At 41.5% G+C, this 16184-nt stretch overlaps 1 protein-coding gene across 1 annotated transcript in view; it reads right to left on the minus strand.

Annotated features, from left to right (window-relative positions):
* Window positions 1-16184, minus strand: part of LOC113012858 (plexin-A1-like) — a 327308-nt gene that overhangs the window by 272539 nt on the left and 38585 nt on the right. The window contains exon 2 of the mRNA XM_026153254.1: window positions 6664-8035. Coding sequence (XP_026009039.1) covers window positions 6664-7839 — 1176 coding nt within the window. The 5' untranslated portion in view covers window positions 7840-8035. The remainder of the gene's footprint in view (window positions 1-6663; window positions 8036-16184) is intronic.

Consider the following 16184-nt stretch of genomic DNA (forward strand, 5'->3'; position numbering starts at 1 on the left):
GCAAGAGAGGGAGAAAAGATAGAGGCAGAGTCAGTCAGAGAGAGGGAGCAGTAACAATAGAGGAGTCTTCTTGCTCTCTGCAGGCAATTTTCCCACTGACGTCCACCTTGTTTTGTGCAAACAGTGCGGACTCACATGCACGAACACTTGCACGCTCTTATTATCAGGCCATTTTCCTCTGTTTGTTTTCACCGTTGTTTTGTCCTGCTTCTTTGGAGGCCAGGATAAGAGGTGGGCACACACACACACATATGAGAAGTATACAAAGTGGGGAAGAGGCAGAAAAAATGGAGATAAAGTGAGCCTTAAACACACACACATACATACACACAGAGGATAGTATCTCTCCCATTCTCTGCCTGAATCAGTCTCATTAGTCATGCTAAGGCTGTAGTGTTGCTGGGTCGGGCTGCTCGCAGAGCTGTGGAGCTGGACTCCAGCCCACAGCCAGAGAAGGTCACCCACCACTCAGTTTAACTCCCACAGGACCAACGCTGGCCTCTTCCTGATAATAAGCGGACATCACGATGCACGGGGAGAGACCTGCAATCCCAGACACACCTAATCTGGTGTAGAGCTCTGGGAGAAGATGACCCACACAAATCAAATCTTTTTACTCTTATAATGTTGCATGATTTAAAGTTTAAAATAATTCTTGTGCATTTCTTATACCAGGCCGTGCTCGACCTGCTCTCTGAAAACAGTCATCTGAATTCCCTTCCTTTTACATTTAAGCAATGTTCTGATTGGAGTTGACCTTATCATAATTATCCATTCTCACTAACGTACAGATCCAATGGTGGCCCAATGGATCAATGGAAGCCTGACCTTTCAGCGTATAGGGATTACTTGCACATAAGCTGATCTCATTATTTGAAACTCTTATTAAAAGTCAAAGTATAACAGAAAATCACAGTAGGTCCCCTTTAAAAAAAACTGGGTGAATACAGCATTAGCCATAGAACATAAAAATATTTTTATTGAAAAATATTAATTTCATAGAAAGAGAAAAAGTTCTAAATGGCCCTTTAAAACACATGTTTGGATGACACCCTTTTAAAGGACATGCCAAAATCATCACTGCTACTGCCAGCAGCTTTTGGAAGCCACATAATTATTTAAATAGTGGATGGTGTGTAGTCAAGGGGGTTTTAGCTGATTGTAACATAAATATACCGATGCTATCTGAAAGCTTCGACTTTTAGTGAGCCAGTCTGGTGGAAAAATCGACACCATGAGGACAAAGGAGCACAAACTCAGCTAAAAAACAGTGATTGAAAAGCTCAGGTCAGCGCAGTGATAGAAGGACACTTCCAAGTAAGTGAACATGCCATAGAGTCCAGTTAAAGGAATCATCATAAAAACCGAAAGAGTTTGGCGCTGCTGTAAATCTGTCTTTGGAACTGGCCGGCTGATCGTCCAAGAAGAAGAGTAAAAATAGATCTGCCAACAAAGAGACCGGCATTAACTACATTCTGATAAATGTGGGTGTGTTAAGCCCTTTTGTACTTCTATACTGACCGCATTTTGATGTCATCACACCTACAAGGCAAAGATGAAAGGTATACGCACTGTAGCTTCAAATGAATGGGAGTAAACATTTTGAGTCTGTCATGGTCCTGGGTCGTGTGACCCAGTGTGTTATGCTTAACCTATTTTGATGTTTATTGTTTGCTTAGGTTCTTTAAGGTAGTCCAGTCCTTTTTGTAATTATGTTACCCTTGCATTACGTCTCCCTTGCCCTTCGTGTGGTTATGTCTGTGTGTCTTGTACTGTCAAGTTCATGCTGTCAGTTATGTCACCTCCCCCTGTACTACGTCTCCCCGGTTCATGTCTCATGTTTCCTGTTTTACTTTGAAGGCCTGCATTCACTGTCTGTGTATTCAGCTCACTCCTCCTGTCCTGTCGTTAAGTTCATGTGTGTCAGCTGTGTTCCCATGTGTGGCCACTTCCCCTGATCATCCCTCATGTGTATTTAGTCTCTGTGTTTTTTACAGTCTGTGTCGTGTCGTCTGTGTTCCCACCCTCCATGTTTCCATGCCCGGTCTGTTGCATTCTAAGTCATAGCCTTACCTTAGTTCATTCCCAGTTTAGGTTTCTGTGTAGTTATTGCTTTCGTGCTGCCCTTATTCTTGTTTGTTTCTCTTGCGTTACCAGCCACAATAAAAGGCTCGCTTTTGTTTAAAGTTCACTCCCGTCTGCTCACTTGTGTTCGCACCTGGGTCCACCACTCACACCACCGCACGGTCTGTCACAGCGGACCACGACAGAGTCCAGCTCATTCAGAGAGGTTAACATTGATTGTACAGTTTTTCACCTTTGCTGACAGCCTGTGAGCATCACCTGACACCTGTTTTATTTCCTCACATCACACTTCCCTGCTTCAAGTTCTCGTTCACACTGTAACCACTGAAGGATGATCGGCCCACATTAGGGGAAAAGGAAACTACTATGAAGTCTCTTTTTATATCATTTCTAAGCAATTGTAAGAATTGGGATAACATTCACTGTTACTGTTCTGGGCAGAGTTAAGAAACCTTTGTCCATCTGTCTCTCCATTGTTGTGTTTATCTCTCACTTTCCCTATCACTGTTTTCCTAACTATGTTCCCTGATACTATATGTTCATTCTACCGTTACTGACCCCGGGCAAGCAGGCAAGCAAACTGAGCAAACAAATCTCTCTGAAATGTGGCAGGACGTTTGAGTACAAACACAGGACAGAAATTCCCTCCAGTTGGTCCTGTTGCTCTCTTAGCTTAAAGATTTCATGATCTACCTGTGCACACTATACTCTGTGCTTTAATGGAAGTCCCAAATCTCTCAACTCACTGGATAAATTACATCATACAGACTCTGAAAAACAAACATCATACCGATGATTACCCAAACTTTTATATTACACCACCTAAGCTGCCAGAGGAAATTTGGAAGTTTTAGAGTGTGAGGTTGGGCACATATAAAACTGTGACCTGTTTTTTTGTTTTTTTGTTACAATAACCCAAAAAGTGCTTAATAGAAAGATTTCGCGTCAGACAAAGTGATTAACTTTGATAGAGTTCAGGTAGAGATTACTGTTCGAATAACCTGACCTTGTCTCTTCAAATGAGCCTGTGCTGATAGTTTCCACATGACACTCACGCAAAAGCAACGAGCTGTCACCGCTCCCATCAGGAAACTATGAACATGCCTGTACAAGATGATGAATTTTTCACAGCGCTATCCCAGAGCGAGCTCCACCAACACAACCTTGATCGATAGCGGGGAGAACGACAGATGGCCATAAAGGACGATCGTGTGACTGTATGCTCATTAGCATAATCGCGCACCTATACAGTAAACTCACAAGGCCATTGTGAGTTTACTGTATAGGTGCGCAGTTTGCACACCACTTGTGAGTTTACTGTATAGGTGCGCAGTTTGCACACCACCAGCGGGCTTGTGACAGAGATGTTGTTTCAGTCTTGCATCAAGCTGTGACACTTTAAAGAAGAAAAGTCAATGAGCAATTATAACATGCTCAACATAACAGGGATATTTGAAAATCTGTATTGTGCTCAAGTAAAGGGAAATTCTTTCATATCACAAGCGTGTACATTTTACCCAACATGAGTGCGAGGGTCTAGACCAAAAAACATAATAATGCAGAAACGTGGCTGCACAAACCCAAATTTCTGCAGGTCTAGTTTATGTTTTTATTATAGTCAGATATTAACTGGCTAAAATTGGCTGTTTGAAGCATGTATCCCTTGTAGCACCATATAAAAACAGTCTACCCATCTTTATTTCATGATAATAACATCTAATGTATCGCTACAAAAGCTGACTTACACATCGTATCTTATAACGTCACCAAGTAGTTAAGCAACCACCAAGAAATGGCTGAAATGAACCATTCTTAGCATTTGTGGACCTCATTTTCGTTTAATGGTCAACAGCTCAAACAGACATGTACTAGCATAAATAAAGCACAATATGGTAGTGCAATGCTAAAATTGCTAATAATATTATTAGAATGAACACATTAATTTAACATTGTGCAGCATATTTAAGTAACCTTTCTTCTCTGGGTGCAAAGTGGCACATTAATCAGCTGCCTCTGTCAACAACTGAATGCTCAATACAGCAGGCTTACATGTTTACTGTAACAATGCTGCAAAAGTAATGCTTGTAATTGACCACGTTAGCAATTACAGTTTAACATGTTTAGCAAGCTTACACTTATTAATTAGCCATTCTCAAAAAGCACAGAAAATACTTATGGGACTGCCAACAGTTTTGCAGTGCTAATGATTGCCACCTATAATGTGCACTATGTCAAAAGTCGCAGAATAACATGTTTAGCTAATACCTGCTAATTAACCTTTCCCAAAAATTACAGATAGGGCTGATGGGAATGCAGTCTGCGTTAATCTGAATATGGGACTGAATAAGAATTCAACAGGGCGTTTATGAAGGTTTTCTTCCAATTCTAAATGAATATATTTATTTATTTATTTTATCTGCTTACAGTAAGATCAGAGGATCACTGAAGACTATATTCTTGAATGACCACAAATGTTTGCACATTTTTTGGCAATGCATCCAGCAGTTTTTCCATAATTGGACTGACTGACTGACACATCTAGAGCTGCTAGTGTAGCTAAAAAGATCTGCTAGTTAGCTTTCTACGTCTTCTGCCTTCCTTTATCTCTAACATTTTTTAATTAATTCCTGTCCTCTACGACCAGGCTTCGGTCACACTTTTCTTCACACCTTCTCTTCTGTCTTTGCTACCTCCCTTTTTGTCTTCCTTCCTAGCAGTCCATGCCCCCACCTTCCATAAAACCCACCACTCCGACTTTCTGTCATTCTTCATCACTCTCCTCCCCTTTATCGCTGCATCGTCTGTTCTATCCGCATTGTATTTTCAGATCACATCCAGACTCTGGCTTTACACACTAAGTCACTCTATACCTCATCACTCAGAGGAAAGTCAAGGAGAGGGCAGAAAGAGATGGTGAAAGAGCAAAGGCTTGAGAAAAAGGGGAATGAGACAGAAGAAGCTAAAGGCAACCAAAAGAAACAAGATTGCAAAAAAAAAAGGGGAAAGTGGGGGGGTTACAGGTCAAAAATTAAAGACAAAGAAAAAAGGTCAAGAAGAAGAGTTGCGGAGCAGAATAAGAAAGAAGAAGATAAAAGAAGAAGCAGAGGGAGAGCGGGGTTAGCAAATGAAAGAAGCCCTTATGCTAATGATGGGACTAGAGTGAAGACGTAGGAGCGAAAGAGAAGATGGAATAGCAGAGAGGGGAAGAGGAAATGGAGACAGAGAGGTGGAGAGTAGTTCAGAGATTTATGGCAGGGTGTTATGGAGCACCGACTAAATAACAGAAGGTGAGACCAGGTGAATTATTCATGAGGATACTGGGCTGTGAGTGTGTGTGACATGTGGGTGACAGGAGCAGGTGAAGCACACACACACTTACACACACTTGTGTCTCTAAGACACCCTTAGGCCAGCTCATCTATGAGTATGAGCAAAGACAAGCCATCCACTACCTGTAGATGAAATTATTAGAAAAAAACAACAACACAAAATCTTAGCAAGACAGCTGTTGTGTGCTCAGACTAAAGAAATATGGGGACATTTTAACAAAATTAAAAACTAATTTGGGATGCATGAAAGTTTTGATCCCTCTAGCTCATGCCCGTGTTGGTACTTCTCTCGGCACTTGACAACCAGAAGTCAATTTATTCTAATTTAGGTATTTTAGTTCCACATCTGGTACCTTCACATGGATCATTAGACACTTTATGGAAGTTTGGCTACTGTGCTGCAGGTAGACTGGATGTTCTGCTTTAGAACAAACAGCTTCTTTCTTAAAAAGATCATGTAAACACATTCTCCCACTATGTTAAAATGCTGTTCTTATAATAACATTTATTCCATGTGGCACAAAATGTGGAATTGCGCCTACACTTTGATTGCCCTAACCAAAATGGAAAACATCACTTTGCCATGTCTGAGGATATGCTGACATTCTTTTTTTACCCACTAAGTAGATATCTGGTTCTCACTAAGAAGAGGAGAGGAGTATGGATCTCCCTTTTTCTGGAAAAGCAGTAACCTGGCCCCTTTGACATGATACTGAGACTTTAAATACTACGATAACAAGAATCCAAAAGCACTTATAATAACTATAGATGCATAATGAGTTGTTAAGTTAAAGACTCTATTTACTCACATGGCTTACAGTGGTTTACCTCACTGCCTACCTCTCTCACGCCCACTAAAGGTGTGTTTTCAGGTTGTTGGCTCTACCAACTTTTCCAAGTAGATGCCTCACTATGATCATGTGTTGATGATGAAAAACCTCTAATTAATCTATTAAAATTGCTTCAATGACTGGACAGAACCTTCTCAGACACGGCTGGTATTGGCACAACCTGAATCTGTGATCACTTCAGTGCTTTGGGAAAGGTGCGAGGTAATGAAAGGCTATCAACAAATAAAAGCTGTAACCAAGCTTCACAAAAACAATAAAAAAGACATAATTTTTCCTTTTCCGGGGTTAAAAAATGCTAAATTCAAGGTTGCACAATCATAGGAGGAAACAATCCACACAGGTACGGATGATCACAAGGAAAGAAAACACTTCTGGGAGTTACTGTCTCAAACACTCACCGAGTTGATGCAGGCCAGCTCCTTGTTGAGCAGCCAGGGCAGGGAGAGTTTCCCCTCTCCTCTGTAGCACGACTGAATCCTCTCTTTAATCTTCTCCTTTATCTGCCTCATTGTGAACAGGCACAAAGCTGACTCCTTCGGCGGCTTGGCTCTGTTCTTCTGACCCTGCGCAAACACAGTAAATAGAACCTCCTCGTGCTCCTGAATACCAAGCGAACGTGCCAACCGGCTCCCCGGCCGGGCTAAATAAGCATCCTGAACCAGGCGGTACTCCACTCCGTCCTTGGTGCAGCCAATAGGGAACTCAACGTAGGAGTAGAACTTGGGATCGTCAACACACAGGCGGACGATCTTAGAGGTGAAGAACTGCTCGCTGGCCGCATCTGGGGAAGTGAGCTGGGTGTCGAGCTGTAAGGTGAGGTAGTACACAAACTGCTCGCTGTTGAAGCCGTAGATGTAGTAAATGTCGAACGCGGGGAACTTTGAGAGCGTGTCTGAGGGAATCTTGAGCTGGGAAGAGACAAACTCATCCTGGTACACGAAGCTGAACATGTCAGCGTTTTCCTCGTTGGACATCAGCTTGCGGCTAGACAGCGTGGGGAAGTACTCAGACTTGCCATCGATAGGAGTGCCGACAAAGAGCTTCCCTCCGCCTCCAAAAATATCCGGGGAAATCACGACGCCCGACATGGTGCCCGCCTCAGCCACACTGGATAGATAATGCTCTTTGCGATGGTGGGGTTCGCCCAGCTTGAACAAATCATCCAGACGCAGGAACTGGCATATTCCCTGGGAAGTACTTCCACATGCAATCAAGCGGTTGTGGGCAGCATCGAGCAGAAGGAGTTTATTGACATTAGAGGTCTGCACCAGCTCGTGGGGGCAGGACTGTACACCAGGTGGAGGGTAACAGCGAGGGTTGTCTGTGACAGGGCCGGTGACGTGGCTTCGTAGCTTGGTGAGGTTGCTGGAGAGCTTATAGATCCAGTTGACGGCACCCAAGTAGACCTCGCCGGTTTTGTTGTTGACCACCAAATGTGTCAGGCCTCCTTCAGGAGGGGAGAAGGAGAGAAAGGGGGATGCGGAAGGAGTAGTAGAGGTAGAAGCGATGGAGAGAGGAAGTACAAGGAAGAGGATGGGGAGGATGAGAAGGGGAGGGTTAAGGTGGGAAGACATGGTGGTGAAGAGGGGAGGGGGGTGTGAATGTGTAATCCTTTACAGGGTCAGTCAACGCCTTAGAGGAGCGCGGGGTGCAAAAGATGCAAAAGAGGAGTTTCCGAGCAACTGGCTTCCCTCGTCCTTTATTCCTCCTGTCTCTGCTGTCGTTTCTATAACCTCATCCCCTGATCCTCAGCTTTGTCTGCCACCAGCCCTGCAAAAAAAGGAAAAACAACGAAAACTGTCAATATATAGTTGTACACTTCCAGAGAACTGCCAACAATTATTCATTTGAATACATCAAAATGACAAGCCACTAAATATTACTCTGACTCAGACTCTGAGGACCAGATGCTGAAAGCAGAAACCAAAAAAAGAAAAAATACAAATGAGGGCACTATCGGCTTTGTTTTATTGACTTCTCGACTCTTGGCTCGCACCACTCGGTGGAGTGCATCTTTTAAAAGAAGACAGGGGCTGAGCATTGCTCTTCTGCTTATTGATTGTCTGGAGGTATTAAAGGATTCAGCGGACAGGGTGCACTTTCACACACATAAATACACAAACACCTCAAAACCTGTAGATGTGCTCATAAGCAGACATATAGAAGAGGTAGCTTGCTATACGTATACAAAAAAACCTAAACTAAAACACACACATACCCAGGGCCAACCACTGATGTGTGATAGCAGGTAAACACCCATAAATTACAAGCAGAGCTGCATGAGAGTCCTAAAGTATATTTACTACAGGGAAACAGAGCAGAGAAATACAGGCAGCCTGCCTTCTGAAAAAGAAAGGCGGAGGGAGGAACTGGTCAAAGCAGATAAAGCAGAAGAGACGATGAGAGGGAGAGAAGTGAAAGCTATTTGGCTTCATACCAGTGGAAGTGGAGATGACTGGAAAGATTGCTATAAATGAAAACTAGGGAAAATAGTAAGGAAAGAGAAAAGCGGATGGACCATTCATCTATATTCCATTACTTTCATTTTATATTCACTTTTATGGTTTAGGGTCATGGGAAGCTTGAGATTATCCCAAAATGCACTTTGCACTGGAGCCTACCAAGGTGACACTGGACAGGGCCAGAGACACAGCACATCCTGGACAGGGCGCGCCTGCAAGCTGCACCACATCAACCAAGTCAATTTCATGAAGGTGAAATTGACTTGGTTGATTTGAAGATGAAGCATTTTTCTAACCAAAAAGATTTTGGCATATAAGCGCTAATTCATTTGGCTATAGGCAACCTCTTTTTGCTATGTGAATAAAAAGCCTTTTATTTGGGCAAAAAAGTATCCATGTCTACAAGTTAACAAACCCTGAAGCCACTATTTTAGAGCTTTCCTCTTCCTCTCTGTGTAACTTCACTGGAAATGATTGGTGCAGTTCAAGAAGGGATACGCTTGTAGTGCTTGACGGCACTGCAGAGTCAGCTTACTGCCAGTTTTGTCATAGTGGTCAAACGGGATGCTGTAAAAAAAATCCATGTTGCCCCAGCAACACTGTGCTCATACAAAATATAAGTGACATATCAAAACCCTGCAAAAAGCACAGAAGTGATAGGAAAAGTGACAATTCATGGCCGCACAAAGTACAAGCAAACTGCAAAATGAAACAACAGCAGAAGTTTTAAAAAAAATTGCGAAGTTCTTCAACTGGTCAACTGAGGTTTGTTCCAAAAGGAGAAGTTTAAACGTTCTACCAAAAACAAACAAACAAACAAAACAACTTCAAAGCAAACCCCAACATGGTTTCAGCCTGCTAGAAAAATCAATTTGGTCTCTATAGATATTTTCCCTATTCATTCAAATTGTAGGAGATTAAATTTTAATGTAATTGATCAGTTTAAAATTGATCAAGGTAGCTCAAAATGTTTTGAGTTCTGATAAAACTTTGTGGCGGTCATGGGGTCATGCTAACAAACCATTAAAATTTGCCTTACATCCAAGAAAGTTCTTTAAGGTCAACTTAATAAGTTGAAATTTGAGTCGCGTGTATTTCACAACACATCCATTATTTTTATTACTACTTTTTTGCTAGCTATCTTATTAAAATCACAGTGAATCACACGGTTGCTTTGCTAACCACACTAGCTAGCTAATGCTAGCATTAGCAGGTAACTGAGCACAACCCCTCCAAGCAATGTCAGAGAAAACCCAAGATGAGGCCAGTTTAGATCCCAAGCTTGGAGCATTATAAGTGTAGCCCTCAAACCAATGAGGGGTATGGATATGGATATGCAATGTCTGTCAGACTAACCAGCACAAAAACAAAATAGCGGTTCAAAGGCTAACCACATACAGTACTGTTCAATTTTCTTTTCATTAGTTCATGCAGAGAACAAAGCGAAGGCTTGTTTCATAATGGAGTTTGGACAGCAAACTATTCTCGTCTCCTGTTTCTGCCGCTGTTCCTTATTTCTCCCTTTCATTACATTCCTCTCCCTCTCTCTCTCTTCTCTCAGACACTTCTTGTCAATAGTGTCTTTCATCTCCTGCCCAGCCATGATTACAGTGGCCCAGATGACGATGCTGTTGCCTGTCCCATCAGGACAATAAACCCACTGTTAGCATCCTGGACACATAAAAAAAATGTGAACATATAACACACACATACAGTACGCGGTCAAAAGCATTTCTAAACCCTATCACAGACCTCATTGACTTCATCGTGCCGCATACCCTCACACATGTAAACTTAAGTGACATAAAACGAACCTTCCCACATGCAGACAGGCACCGCGCGTGCACTTTATCATAATACACAAACACTTTAAGAGAAAGGAGAAGACTTGCATGCTATACTAAATGACAACATAAGAATGTGCGGTTATTGTTGAACATTTTTGTCTCACCTTCTCTGATGTACTTTACACATTCTATTAATAAGTGAAAACCACACAGCACATGTGAACTATGTGGCCGTATTGCTTCAATAGCCAGCGGAGCTGAGTGCTGATGATTACAGGCGCTGTTTGACTAAACTGGGACAAAAAGATGAGAGGAAAGAGGAACGCATGAACTGAAAAACACAAGGTAGTGATTTGAAAGTATTTTCTTTTATGTTGGAATTAGATCAAAAGAAGAAAATAGCAGTTATTAAGAGGTAAGTTTGCTAGAAATGTGAATATGGATTCACAAATGATAAAAGAAAAATGCGACAGAGTAAACTGATGTGAAACCAATTTTTCTTCCTTTGTTGCCTCCCAATTCATGTCTCTGTCACTCTTTTATATGGCTATTGTATTTTGTGAATGTTTATTTTTCACAAATTTTACAATTTCGATTTTTGCACTTATTTTATAGATTTAAGCTGCACATGTCTGTTTACATGTCTGACTGAAATGTTTGCCAGCATTTCCGTCAGGTTGAGGTCTGAACTTTGACCTAGCCATTGCAGCACCATGTTTCTTTTCTTTTTTAGCCATTATGTTGTAGATTTGCTGATGTGCTTAGAACCATTGTCCTGTTGGCTAGGGTAGGGCAATATGACCCAAAATATTTATCATGATACATATTTGAAAATTTGCGATAAAGATATAACTGGCACGAGACAAAATACTTTACAACTCCACAACTCTATTAGTGCAAAAAACCCATCAATTTATTTTCACTTAAACAAGCAGCTGTTCTTACAGGGAGGACTTGTTGGTTCTGCTTTCTGCCACGACGTGGCATGTTCTACAAAAAATTGTGTTTTGGTGATGGACGAAAACCAAACCAGTTCCACACCACTGAAGTTGCGCAATTTTCACAAACCAATTCTGGTTCATCTGTTTCATTCAACAATCTGCTTTCGCCCTTCTCATTCTCCGTCGCTGCCATGCTTTTTCCGCCATGTGCGTATGAGCGTTTGAAAACACAAACACTGCGCCTGCGCGTTTTACCCATATTCTATCGCGATATTTAATTTTCTTATCATTGCTTAAAATTGTACCGGTATTACTGTGAAAGGTATAATATGGCCCAGCCCTACCATTGACCCAATTTGGCTGAATTTGGAGCACAGAAGAGTTCATGATTCTGTGGATGGAAAACAAGCCCAAATCATTACACCTCCACCACCGTGCTTAGTAGGTAATAAAGCAGTTAGGCTGATATGCTGCATTTGGTTTTCACCAAACAGAGTTCAGTGCGTTAAGGCCAAACATCTCCACTTTAGTAGCACCCAATCAAAGGACATTGTTCCAGAAGTGGTGGTTTGTTCACATGTAACGTTGCAAACCTAAGCTATGTTACTGTGTTCTTTTTAGATCTCCTGGTAATGCTGTACAGTAAATTAGTTTTAACATTTAATGTGCTAAAGTGAAGTTGGTAGAGCCTGAGGTGCAGCTCTGGGGCTTTTTTGTATTTTCTCTGAGCATTGCACAGTCTGACCTTGGGGTAAACTTGCTGGGACATCCACACCTGGGGAAATTAAAAGCTTAAGACCAACAAACTTGTACAAAGTGTTTATCGACACTACCTGTGCATCACTGGAGTCTGCTGGCAAAAGGCATTTGCAACTCCATACTAAAGCCCAAGCTTCTAAAGTGACGCAAAATACTATCTGGTGTTCTTGTTGTTCATCATTTAAAGCCACCTCTAATCAGGAAAATATGGCACTTGATATATCACCTGATATATCGCATCATTAATTCTTTGAAGCTGATCAGCATCTCATCTGATAAAGGCCTTCACCTCTAAACGTGTGCACGTTTTTGTGTCAGGGCTATCCCCAAGCCCACCTGCCACGTCAGATGAAGCTGTTGAGGCATTCAGGTCTGCCCCGAGTTGATTTATTGCTGTTGGCACATCGATTGCACACACAGCCACAGACCTAAGCCAAACACTTAAGCAAATTTATACACACCACTTCTTCAGCATGGAGCTCACATTCATGCCTGCCGGCCTCGCTTTGTGCGAGTCTGTTTGTATATGTGTGAGCGTATTCTGCATCTGGTCCATCTTAATTACTTGTCAAACAGTCATCCACACGCGTCAGCTTATATGTGAACTGTACAATACGTACACAAGGCATACATAATGAAACTTTGAAAACCTCAGGCAAAGTATAAACATTTATACAGATACCTTTTCCAATTTAAACACTTTTTTTCTGGACAAAGAGCCATAGAGAAAGAAAACATTGGAGTTGGACTGAGCTGCTTGGAAACTTGACCTACATTTATTACCTTGTTGATTAAAGGACGTGAGCCCAGAGGTTTGGATTTCAACTTATAATCACGTCACCATAATCGGGTTGCTACAGTTTAAATGGGGTTTACGTCTAACTCCAAAAAGTTTCATTCACTTTTACACCTGAAGTTATTTGGAATTTAGCTTTCATAGAGTTCGGAGCTAATCAAGACGTTTAACCTGGAGAACCTGAAGGGGACCTAATTAGGAGAGACTTTGTTCAACCTAACTCACAAATCATGAGTAGGCAACCACTTCGATGCAGGAGGAGCTGTTTTTCTGACTTGTGGGGGGCACAGACCACAGTGTCTGGGCTAAGTGAAGAGTAGACTTTTCTTGAACAGTTTCTCATGCTAATATTCACATTAACAGATCTCAACTGCTGCTTTAAATTTGACGAATAAGACAACAATTGCTGCAGTAATATTACATAAGTCTGGTGGTTTGCATTGTCAAATATAGAACTTCCTATCCCATGGACACAGTTTTTCTAGTTCCCTTCCCCCATAAATGATGTAACCACAGTAATGTCACCTATTCTTTAGTAAAGTTCCTTTGTGAAACTTTGAGCGAAGGCCTGAGGAGAAATAGTGGAATACAGCATGCTGTTGTTAATCACAGGATAAAACATACCCAGCTGTTTTGTTTCCCTTTGACTTTCAAGGGGGTTTAATTTTCATCTCTGATTGGATGAGACTTGGAAAAAATTGAGGCCACAAACTCAACAGAAAACTGTTTACCATGGTTACACACAAGAGAGCTAATGTGGGAATTTTCCATTGCAATCCTAAGGTGTTGCCCCGTATGGGACAATAGAAATAGAACTTGTTTAAGGTATTTTTTTAAATCTCGTATATACATTTTTTGTGAAAAAGTAAGTCATTTGATGTCAATTTTACACTTCATATATGGAGGCTGAAATTAATGATGAAAGATGCCTCATCCAAATGAGTTGCATTGCTAAGACTTGATGTAATTAATTATTAAACAATAAAATATAATGCGAGCTCCATGCAGCAAATAAAAAGATGCTAGTGATTTCACTCTGAAGTGAAATCAGATTTTATGCCAAAGCGATAGTATTTAATAAAGAAGATTCCTGGTTTAATTCCAAGAGGAGACACAGAGCCAAACTCAGGGATTCATACGGTTGTGTACTCCTAGTTTCAGCCCCAAGACCGGATAAATGTGAGGTTTGTGTCAGGAAGGACAGTTGGCATAAAATCTCTGGCAAATCAAACATGTAGACACATCTGCTGTGGTGACCTCTTGTGAATAAGGGAGCCCCCTTAATAAATACCTGACAGTACTTAAAGTACTGACAATGTGAACGGGTATGTCATATGCAAAAGTCAATGGTAAGCCATCATAAATGAGCACACCAACTGATTTTCTTTTAGATATGTCAAGGTAGACACAATCAGCCTATGCTTAGAAAATCTGATGGGATCTTTTAAAGTAAAAAAAAAAAAAAAAAAAAAACTCCACGCTTATTGCAACAGATGGTAGCAAAATTACAGTCACAGTACAGGTCAGGTAAGGACAGCAGAGGAGGAGATGTGAGAAGAGGGATAGGAGACGGACACACTTGTGAACGTGAGGAGATTTCTATTTGGAATCCATTTTCCAAAAGTCGTAATATTGACAAGTACTAATACTGCAGACTGTAGTCGACTCACATCCTCCTTTCCTGGTTTTCAACAGATGGACAGATATAAAGAAAGACCAGTAGGAAGGGAGGGAGTTAGCCATGTATTTCACTGAACAGTATTTATTGGTAATGTTGTTTTCTCTCAACGTGCCACTGCTATATCTGCCAGTAATGATAACTGTGATTGCAGAAATGAAACCAAACATAGGATAAAAAACGGATAAATATCGTGTTTTGTTTCGTATGAAAAAACAAATGGATGATGCCAAAACCAGTACTACTGTATATGTCATGACATCTAAAATATTTAGATCCAGCATTGTATTGGTTGTCATTATAATACAGAATCAAATTGCTGGATTTGCCTCACAGCAAGAAAGTTCTGGATTCGAATCCACCTTTCTGTGTGAAGTTTGCATGTTCTCCCTGTGCTTTTGTGGGTTCTCTTCTTGTAAACTGGACTCAAACAGTCCAAACACCTACATGTTAGAGGAAATGGTGACTCTAAATTAGTCATAGTCGTGAATGGGAACACGAATGGTTCTCTATGCGTTAGCCATATGACAGACTGGTGACCTACCAAGGGTGTACACCGGCTCTCGCTCTATTACAGGTCCACTGTGACCCTGAATTGGATAAGCAGAGAAATTGGGTGGATGGATGGATGGTACTGGGCACTGGCTAATATAAGATAATCTAACTGTTCCAGGACTGCAAAACCTAGATTCATACATGAATTCCCCCAAAAGACGTGTTTGTGTGAGTATAAAGAGAATGTGGGTCAGACTCTGTGTGTGTGTGTGCACATGTGGGCTGCTGCACCATGCAGTGGGGACACAGTGGTTCATTTACAGCCGCATTCCACAACAGACACACTGACCTCACAGACAGCTGCATGCACACACACACAACACAAAAGAAAGCAAAGCGATAGAGAGGTGGCTTCACACTGCACACACACATTAACATCCTTTAGTTATATAGAAATCAATTAAAAATTAAGAAAATACATCTCTGTGGTTTAACACAGTTTATTACATACGCACACACACACACAGAAAATTTGATTCTAACAATCTAAATGAGATGATGAGAAGGATGAAGCAGGCAGCGCAGTAATTTGACTTCATTCATAAAAAGCTGTTCACGCACACATGGAAACAGAAGCTTAGGTAAAAGTTGCATTCTAAGTATACTTTTTTTTTAGGGAGCACACACAAACACACAGGCACACTCAAACAGACGCAGGAAGGCGTAAATCTCCTGGGGAAAAACACACACTTGCATAAACACAGCCAGAGATACAGGCAGACAAACTCCCGCTTGCACGCCCACAGATACAAAGACTCGCTCACACGCGCTTATTTTTCAAGCTGACAGGTGCAGATCAGCCATCACTCTTTCAGAAAGTGCAGTGGGAATCCACAGCGAGCAGAGCTGAGTGGATGAGCCTTAATCATTCTTAATCTGACTGAGTCTCGCCTACAATACACTCGCTCTGTCTCCCCCAAGCTCGCCAGAATGGAAAGGGT

This window comes from Astatotilapia calliptera, chromosome 20, assembly GCF_900246225.1.
Source record: "Astatotilapia calliptera chromosome 20, fAstCal1.2, whole genome shotgun sequence".
NCBI classification, from domain to species: domain Eukaryota; kingdom Metazoa; phylum Chordata; class Actinopteri; order Cichliformes; family Cichlidae; genus Astatotilapia; species Astatotilapia calliptera.